General features: G+C 52.2%; 2 protein-coding genes across 12 annotated transcripts in view; one reads left to right on the top strand and one right to left on the bottom strand.

Moving 5' to 3' along the window:
* The first annotated feature begins 15 nt into the window (after nt 1–15).
* On the top strand, nt 16–7,659 carry AIMP2 (aminoacyl tRNA synthetase complex interacting multifunctional protein 2). Of its 5 annotated transcripts, XM_081552899.1 has the most exons (5): nt 16–283; nt 724; nt 4,319–4,500; nt 6,341–6,572; nt 7,130–7,659. In XM_081552899.1, exons 1-5 carry the CDS (start codon nt 149–151, stop codon nt 7,516–7,518), a joined length of 939 nt encoding a protein of 312 aa, XP_081409025.1. In that variant the 5' UTR covers nt 16–148; the 3' UTR covers nt 7,519–7,659. The 5 variants fall into 5 exon arrangements, with proteins under 5 accessions (XP_081409025.1, XP_081409026.1, XP_081409024.1 ...); XM_081552900.1 differs by lacking the exon at nt 724 and having other exon boundaries at nt 16–163; nt 4,294–4,500; XM_081552898.1 differs by lacking the exon at nt 724 and having other exon boundaries at nt 4,294–4,500.
* Nucleotides 7,656–9,190, bottom strand: part of EIF2AK1 (eukaryotic translation initiation factor 2 alpha kinase 1) — a 34,887-nt gene continuing 33,352 nt past the window's right edge. For 6 of the 7 annotated variants that reach the window (XM_081552855.1, XM_081552857.1, XM_081552854.1 and 3 more), the window contains one exon: nt 7,656–8,664. In XM_081552855.1, the coding sequence (XP_081408981.1) occupies nt 8,533–8,664 (132 nt within the window). In that variant the 3' untranslated portion in view covers nt 7,656–8,532. The remainder of the gene's footprint in view (nt 8,665–9,190) is intronic. The other variant, XM_081552850.1, reaches the window with a different exon arrangement.

Below are 9,190 nucleotides of genomic sequence, written 5' to 3'. Positions count from 1 at the left end.
GGGGCCAATTAGAGCACAGGAACTGAGCTTTCCCGAAAGCCCGCAGCCGGGTCGGAAAGGAGGTGGCTGTGGACTGTCGTAGACTTGGACGGTTTGTGAGCGTTCGTGTCTCTCACCTGCCACCTTCCCTCCTTTGCTTCCCAGAAGGATGCCGATGTACCAGGTAAAGCCCTATCACGAGGGCAGTGGATCTCTCCGTGTAGAGCTTCCCACCTGCATGTACCGGCTCCCCAACGTGCACGGCAGGACCGGCAGCCCGGCGCCGTCCGCCGACCACGTGCAGGTAGGAGCGCGCGGCCTTTGCCCCGCCCCCCCCCACCTTTTCAGTGCGCAGGCGCCAAGGCCCCGGCCCGCCGCCTGCCGGTCCAGTGCGCAGGCGCCCTGGCTCCACCGCGGCGTCGGCCCGCCGCCCTCTTGCTCGCTCAGTGCGCAGGCGCTGCCGCGCTGGTCCGCGGAGTTCGGGGTCTGGGGTCTGGGGTCTGGGGGTCGCTCCAGGTCACGACCGTGCGACCTGAACTGTGTCGAACAAACCGTGGCGACTAGACCCGGTCGCCTATCCTCACCCCAGCCTCACTCACCCTCCGGCCTCTGAGTGACCATAACTTTAACCCATTGGAAGATGTATCCCATCTTTTTTTCCCTCCGCTTAAGACTGCTTAGACTTTATTACCAAATTCTACCTACAGAAAAGCGAGTTCTAAGGAATCGTGAAGCGAATCCCAGGGTCACCCATTCAGGGTAACACGGAGTCAGCGCCCCCACTTAAAACTCTTGCGCCCCTATTGTGTCCTGCGTTTCTCTCTTGGTCCCCCGGGTGTGCGTCCCTGGACAGTGGGGTCTTGGTGTCAGTGGGGGCCTGCAGCGCGTGCCCTGCGGTGTCTGGCGGCCCCTTCTGAACGTAATTGGAAGAATCGCTTTGCTGCGTGAGAAAGCTTCGCTTTCATCCCCTGTGGTTTACTGCTCCTTGGCATAACTATGCCGCCACGTCTTTATCCATCCCACTGCCCACGGGCGTCTGCTGGTTTTCTGTTTTAGGCCGTTATGAACAGTTCTGCAGTGAATGTTCTTGGACAAGAGCAGGCGTAGGGTATATACCACGGACATGGGATTGCTAGCTCAGTGGGCTGGTGTACATTCAGCTGGACTGAGTTGCTTTTCAAAGCGGTCATCCCAGTTTATGCTGTCACCTGCAGTGTATGTGAACTGTTTTTTTTTTAAAGATTCATTTTATTTATTGATTTTTTAAATTGTTCTAAAAAAATTTTTGGCCATGCTGCAGCACACGGGATCTTAGTTCCCCAACTGGATTCGAACCTTCGCCCCTGAAGTAGAAGTGCACAGTCTTAATCACTGGCCTGCCAGGGAAGTCTGCTGTATTTACTTATTTTTTAATTTTGGGGGTATGTGAATTTCTGGTGCTGGCACCCTCCCCAAAGCTGGTGGGAGTACAGTGACATCCTAATATAGTTTAGTTTAGATCTCCCAGACCTCTAAATCGGTCTAGCACCTTTTCATGTTTATTGGACATTTTGATTTTGCCTGCTTTGTAAAGTAGCTGCTCAGCTTTGACTTTTTCTATAAATTGCAGGCACATCTTAATTTCCCTGCAGGAGAGACTTTCGGTCCATTCTGACTCGGATGAGTAAATAGAGAACTTTTGTGACTCGTTTTCCCTGTCATCCTTTGTCTGAAGAGTTTTCTGCCTCAACTGGAAGGGAGGTGGTTAGTTTAGTTTGAAAGCAAATAACACAAGTGTTGTCTCACTGCAGAGCTAAAGCAATGATGCAGGCATGGTCCAGTGTCTTCACCTGGAGATCCCCATGGAGACATACGGTCCGGTGCCTCTCAACTGGACTGACTCGTGGAACCGAAAAGGAAACCCCAGAGTGGGGAGCATCACATCTCTTTTGAGACCAAGTTCTTTTCCTTTTTTTTTTTTTAAGTCTGCTGCCTGACTTTCTTTGGGCATTTAACTGTGAACTTGCAACCTAGAAGATGATAACCTAGCAGATTATAACAACGGGGATAGATTATTAGAAACCTAGCATCTCCAGGGGAAGTGAGGGCAACACAAAGAATAAACAACTTCTAAAGACATGTGGATAACACAAATGGATAAACACAACACGCCAAGTCCGTCTAGCCCGAGCAAGGAAAACAGCAGGCCAGCGTTGCAAAGAGTAGTAGGTTTGAGACTTCTGGGGGTCCACTGGCTAAGAAGCTGCCCTCCTAATACAGTGGGTACTGGTTCAGTCCCTGATTGGGAAACTGAGGTCCGGAATGCCACACAGCTATGTTGGACTCTTGATCACATTCCATGTGTAGTACTGGTCGGGCAGGGGTGCCACTGCCATGTGTAGAAATGAGTGAAGCTGAGTACAGACAACGCACACATACAGGCTGGATTACAGGATTGGAAGTACTGCTCAAGAGGACTAATATTGAGTAACCTGAGGCTTTCACACAGGTGGTGGCCTCGCTGGTCACACACCTTGCGTACAGACTTATTTCTGGTCAGCACCCCATTATGTACTTGGCACACTGAACTCTTTCTTCTTCTTTATTCCACCCAGACCACAGTCATCTTGCATTTCTCTGCTCTGTGATCTTAAACAAGAGCAGCAGGCGAGGGAGCTGAGAGTGTGGAGATCCAGCCGTAGGGTAAATAGCATTAACCAACGGAGAGCCGGGGGAGGGGTGTTACAGAAGGAACTCGATGAGGAAAAGCCCTGGGGCATGTGGGGGCCTGAGCGTTTTAAGACCCAAAGGACAGTGTGGCCTGTTCACAGAGCGAGGGGGAGAAAGATGGGAGAGGAGGTAGCCAGAGGACCAACTGTACAAGCTCTTTATCAAGCCAGGTTAAGGACTCTGCTTTTTAGCCTAAGAGGTTGTTTTGCTTTCTGGCCACCATCCTGGGGATGGACGGGCAGGAGGGATGATGGATCAGAAGAGTGCCAGGTGGAAGGAGGCCAGGTGGAAAATGGTGTTTCGGACTCAGGCGGTGACCACAGAGGCAGCTTATGAGCCACTGGATTCCGGAAACTGGACAGCAGCTGGCAATGAATTGGATCTTTGAGGAGGGCAGTTATGAGCGACAAGGGGAGGAACGCAGTGTTCCTTAAAGTCACCAGCACACAAATGTGAGCAGGAGCTCTTCCCACACTCACGTTGTATAGTGAGCCCATATTTCTATAGACTCAAGGTCATTGCCTTGTTGACCCTTCTGTCTACTTATGAGCATCTCATTCATGCTTACGGGGTCCTTTGTTCTCTTGACTCAAATGAGTTATCTTTTGTAAGAGCTTGAGAGTCTGGAAATAGGCTGCACATTGTTACTACTGGGAGGTTTCTCACTATTGCTTTTTAAATAAGTATGTAGAGATTTATTCCTCTGCAAATATTATGTTAGTCCAACTCTTTGCGACCCCATGGACTATAGCCCGCCAGGCTCTGTCCATGGGGACTCTCTAGGCAAGAATACTGGAGTGGGTTTCCATTCCCTTCTCCAGGGGATCTTCCCAACCCAGGGATTGAACCCAGGTCTCCTGCATTGCAGGCAGATTCCTTACCATCTGAGCCACCAGGGAAGACCTCAGCAAATATTACTAGTTACTTAAGGTATACCAGTCCACAAACAGGCAAGAAAGATGCAGAGATTCAGTGAATGAAGGATGTGAGTATTCCCTGTTTATGAAGTTATACATTTCAGCAGTGAAGAAGTTCTAGATAATTCTAAGATAAGGGAGTGCCAGTACTGCCGCAAAAATGATTTGGGGCACGGATCATGAACACACTGACACACACACACACACACACACTACCACCACCCTGCCCACCCCGATATACCTCCAAACCTAAAGACACTTTTTTAAGTTGTGTGTGCCCCCATTTTCCTTCCATTAGTATAAATTATTGATCACATTCTTATTGCCACCCCCGTCTTTATTCTGTTCATTTACGTGAAGTATTTTGAACTAGTTTGATAGAAGGAACAATCTGTGTTGGTTTTTTTCCTCATTCTCTGTTTTTAAAGACTTAAGTGCCTGAAGTAGGAGCCTTACAATTTCAAAGTGGTTTTCAGTTGCAGCGTTGTTTGTTTTATAGCATTTGGGGATTGATTTCAGGACCTATGAGACTGGGGAAAATGAGATGATCCTGCCACTTCATTCTGATGTCTTTCGAAAGGCAGGAAGTTCGATGAATTCATGGAACTAAGTAGAAGGCAAGTGGCCAAGTTTAAACAGAGTGCTTTGCCGTGAGAGGAAATGAACGTTCTGATGTTGGTCTGTTTAGGAAGCCTCGGACCCGTCTCTTCAAGCTCTTGAGTCCCGCCAAGACGATATTTTAAAACGTCTGTACGAGTTGAAAGCTGCGGTTGATGGTCTGTCCAAGATGATTCAGACGCCAGATGCGGACTTGGATGTAACCAACATAATCCAGGCTGACGAGCCGGCTGCTCTGTCGACCAGCGCTGTGGACTTAAATGCCATGCTTGGGCAGGTAAGTTCATTCAGAAAGCTAAAGAACATCACAGCGCTGGGTGGTGGTTGGTGCTGGAAGATCGTGCTAGTGTGACTGAAGCCCAGGTTTCCACATTTTCAAAGATGGTGCAAAAAGCACATTCTTTTTTCCTCTTCTGATTGCACCTGCACGGAACAGATGCGTGAGCTGTGAGTGAAGCCAGGCAAGCGCTAATGCAGCTCTGCAGTTCTCGATGCAGAGGAGGGACTCGGGAGTCCCTTCTTTCTCCCACTCGTGGCAGCTCCAAGCAGCCTCTGAGCCCTGGCGAGGCAGCTCTTGGGTGGTTCCTCAGTGCTTCTCTGAGGTTCAGCCGAGTCAAGCTTTGTTCCTTGGGAGTGGCCTGAGTTTCAGCTTTGGCTGCCCAAGCACAAATATCTCACCAAACCTGCAGTTTGTTGCCAAAAGCAAGTCACTGTCTCATACCTCAGGCATATTTTGCTTAAATCCATTTGCTCTATTAAAGTTCAGTTGCTGCAGCTGATGTAGGGGACAATTCGATACACAGAGAAAGAACGTCTTGTTAACAAGTGAGTACAGAAGGGTTCGCCCCAAGAATTCCCGCTAGCACCACCCCTAGAACTGACGGTAGAAACGGTCCTGCTCGGAAACCTAACAAGCAAGGCGGCGCGGAGGTGTCTGGCCCAGAGCTGTTTTTGAAAACCTGCGTTCCTCTGCAGTCACGTGTCCCTTCGTCACCCAGTTCACGTTTGCATGAGACCCCACCCAGCCAGTCCCCCGGGAGCCAGTGTGTGTAGGGGGTAAACCGGGAGCCAGTGTGTGTAGGGGGTAAACCGGTGAGCGCAGCCGGGTCGGGTGTCCCAGGGCCGGAGGGGCCTCCTCGAGCACACGGTGCTTCAGATGAATGTTGATACTGCGGAAGGCAGGGTCAGGTAACACAATACGTTTGGAGAAGTGGAGAGCATCCAGCCTAGGTCCACGTGAAGGGCATCAGTCAGGAGTGGCCTGGCCGGGCCAAACCAGAGGCCAGATTGTGGCAGGGCTGTGGAGAGAAAGCCAAGCCGTTTGGCCTCTGCTGTATTGGACGAGTTCATTCGTTATGAAGTGTGGATGTACAGAAATAAGATAGTCTGCATCTAAAAGGGCAGTGCATGTCGCAAATCAACTGTAATTAAATTTAGAAAACAAAAAGGCAGTGCATTTCAGCACTTTAATTCACAATCTCGCTCAGCCAAGACCCTTTTCCTAGGGGCTCTTTTGTGCTGTGCTCAGTCACTCAGTCATGTCCAACTCTGCGACCCATGGACTATAGCCCATCAGGCTCCTCTGTCCGTGAAATTTCCCAGGCAGGAATACTGGAGGGGGTTGCCATTTCCTACTCCAAGGGAACTTTCCAACCCAGGGGTCGAACCCATGTCTCTTGAGTCTCCTGCATTGGCAGGTGGATTCTTTACCGCTAAGCCACTTGGGAAGCCCCAAGGGGCTCCTCACTGACACATAAACCAAATTGCTGTAGAAACTATATCCTTTTGGGCATTCAATTTAGTAAAAGGAATAATTGCGTGTGGAATTTTTTTTTTAACTTGGGGAAAAACAGAAGTGTCCTTCCTACCGTGTTGTACTGAGTTGAAGGTAAAGTCGCTTGTGGGAGCGTGCGTGCGGGGCTGGGGGCACTAGAGTCGCCGCTGTCCCTGGCTCACCAAGCTGAGCGCCCTCGGGGGCCCCCTCCCCACCTCGGCTGAGGCTGGGGGGATGGTGGCGCCTTCCGGGGGGTGACACTTGGCACGAGCCAAGCCTGGTCAGGCGCTGACTCGCATCGTGGCGGGTGTCCCTGCCCCCACGGGCGTCTGCCACTCCCCAGGACCACGGGGCGCTGAAGGACATCGTGATCAACGCCAACCCCGCCTCACCGCCGCTCTCCCTGCTGGTGCTGCACCGGCTGCTGTGCGACCACTACAAGGTCCTGTCCTCGGTGCACACCCACTCAGCCGTCGGGAGCGTGCCGGCCAACCTCCTGCAGTGCTTCGGCGAGCAGGCGAGGCAGCAGCCCCGCCACGAGTACCAGCTGGGCTTCACCCTCATCTGGAAGGACGGTGAGCGGGGGGGGGCGGGCTCCTGGGCTGTCCGCCCTCAGGTCTGACCCTCTCTGAGTCTAGGAAGCCCGTCAGGGCTCTGCAGGAGTAGAGACATCCTTACCCAGAGACACGCTCCGTCCTCTGGGAAGGCGCAGGTCCTGACTCTCAGTCCAGGGGGGGAGTCCAGTCTACGCAGCCAGGGCAGGGGAGTGGCCGCTGGCACACTCCAAAGCCTGTCGTGATGGGGGGACACACTAACGTTCTCTCCTAATAGACATGACCTGATAAAAGCACAGCAGGATGTCATTTGTTCAGTATCCCACTGCAAGGCGCCTCTCCAGTCAGACTCCTAGAGGGACGTGAGCTCATGTCCATCCCGTGAGGCCCGAGAGTCAGGGCGAGGGCAGCAGGAGGTCTTGTTTAAACTTTCTTGAATATTATCAACCTTTTAAGTACCACCGGGTGCATGACTGACAGGGACCCACCACCCCACCCCACCCCCGTGCCACGCTGCACAAACACTTCCTCCGGCGGTGCCGCCCTTGCTGACGTCTCGTGGCGTTTATTCCTTTCAGTGCCGAAGACCCAGATGAAGTTCAGCGTCCAGACGATGTGTCCCATCGAAGGGGAAGGGAACATCGCCCGCTTCCTGTTCTCGCTCTTCGGCCAGAAGCAGGATGCTGTGAACTTAACCCTCATAGATAGCTGGGTGGATATAGCTATTTTTCAGCTGAAAGAGGGCAGCAGTAAAGAGAAGGCCGCCGTGTTCCGCTCCATGAACTCTGCCCTCGGGAAGACCCCCTGGCTCGTGGGGGATGAGCTCACAGTGGCGGATGTGGTGCTGTGGTCTGTGCTCCGGCAGACGGGGGGCTGTGGTGGGACGGCGCCGGCCAATGTGCAGAAATGGATGCAGGCCTGCGAAAACCTGGCCCCTTTCCACACGGCCCTCAAGCTCCTTCAGTGAGGCTCGGCCACTGATTTTCAAGGGTTTCGATTTTAAGAATGGTGCTGTTTCGTGCCTATTATTGGTAAAGGGACTCGTACTAAAATCAAAGCCTTTATTTAGGCCCAGGATCAAGTATCAATAAAAGCATCATATAATTAACTTGTGGTTTTCATTTTATTTAAAATCCATGGACACTGTGTGCAATATACCATGACAGCTGCCGGCAACATGGCAGGCACGTTGGGGTGCAAACATGGATGTGTCACGTCACTGCCTTGAGGAATGTAGGTTTGGGGGACGCGAGTCTGATGAGGAGGCCCGTGGCAACCACGCAGGACAAAGGCAGGGACATTGAGAGCGCAGCTGCCCAGTGATCGTTTGGGGGCAGAGAAGCACAAAGCTTTGAGGGGGTGTGGGTTTTGGGGTGATGCCAGGGTGCAGGTGAAGAGAACAGGAATGGGCTGGGTGACGTATGCCATGCTGCCGGCTGATGCCCGGCAGTGAGTCGGGCAGTAGTGTGGAGGGCAGGGGGGCCAGCAGCTGTGGACTGAACAGCCCAGCGAGCACACGGGCCTGGGCTCCGGCAGAGAGAAGTACAGAGCACACCGCGTCTCTGCAGCAGAACCTTCTGGAGGAGGATGTGGTCAGCAGGCAGCGCTCAGAAGTGCTGAGGAAGAGGCCTGCATCTCACGGTCCGCGGTTGGAGGGATGGTAATAATAAGGTATGAAATCCAAGAAAAGGAGCACACGGGGCAGAAGGGAAAGACGAGAGCAGGTTCGTTTCAAGCCATCTCGCGTGCAAAATGCCAGCCTTAAAAGGCACTGTCAGAACCTCACTTTGATGAGTCCTGTAGAGGATTACTACATAGAGTTACACCAGCTACACCCAGGTAAAGACTGAAAATTTACACTCCAGTTGACTGTTTAGGTTGAAGAGTTCAAGTCCTAGTAAGGATGGAAAATTCACACTCCAGTTGACTGTTTGGGTTAGCAGAGTTCAAGTCCACTTTCCTGTTTATAGAGCCCTTGCGGCTAGATGGGCACGCCCCTGTCTCTCATGTCATCCTTCACCCCTTTGTCCCGAGAGAGGAGACTTAGCTGCTTCCTTAGTTCCTGAATTTCCCTCTCTTGCTCGAGTATCTTCATCTGTAGGGTGAGATTAACCTGTGAAGAGAGAAAATTGTAAGCTCCGCTGCCTCAGGTTCTTCCTTTACTTTGAAACATGCAGGCTGCCTCTCTGCACGGCCCTGACACGTGTGGATTCCAGTTCCCACGGCTTACTACGTGTCACCCAGCCACGTGGTCGAGCGTCAGTTACCCGGGTAGAGTGACTGACTGCCTGAGCGCTTCAAGTCCACAACACACAATGTGACTCACCCGCGTCCCATGACTGGGGACAGTGCTCACTTCTCAAAAGCTCTGGTGGCTGGTTGCTCAGTGAGTCAGTTCACACACCAGCAGTGTGCGCGCAGCCGTGCTGCCTCCTGTCTCCCAGTGATAAACCCACTGACATTTCTGAAAGGGAATCGGCCAACAGAGATGGAAGTGCAGCCGAGTAATGAGAAGGGACAGTGCTGGAAGTGAAAATCAAACACTCGGCGTCCCAGACAGGACACCTGATGCTGCAGCTGCAGATCACGTCACTATCCAGTGCCGAGTGAGGGCAGCTTATCAAACAGGAAGAGGACGC

This window comes from Giraffa tippelskirchi, chromosome 13 (assembly GCF_054371585.1).
Source record: "Giraffa tippelskirchi isolate mGirTip1 chromosome 13, T2T-mGirTip1v1.2.pri, whole genome shotgun sequence".
NCBI classification, from domain to species: domain Eukaryota; kingdom Metazoa; phylum Chordata; class Mammalia; order Artiodactyla; family Giraffidae; genus Giraffa; species Giraffa tippelskirchi.
Note: the sequence above shows the minus strand (reverse complement) of the source record. Positions and strands in the feature narration are given on the sequence as shown.

Bases quoted from the DNA above. Each gene is read 5' to 3' on its own strand.
- AIMP2 (XM_081552898.1), top strand. From the start codon at position 149: ATGCCGATGTACCAGGTAAAGCCCTATCACGAGGGCAGTGGATCTCTC. The intron at 4,501-6,340 runs GTAAGTTCATTC...GCCACTCCCCAG, and splicing joins TAAATGCCATGCTTGGGCAG to GACCACGGGGCGCTGAAGGA. The intron at 6,573-7,129 runs GTGAGCGGGGGG...TATTCCTTTCAG, and splicing joins CACCCTCATCTGGAAGGACG to TGCCGAAGACCCAGATGAAG.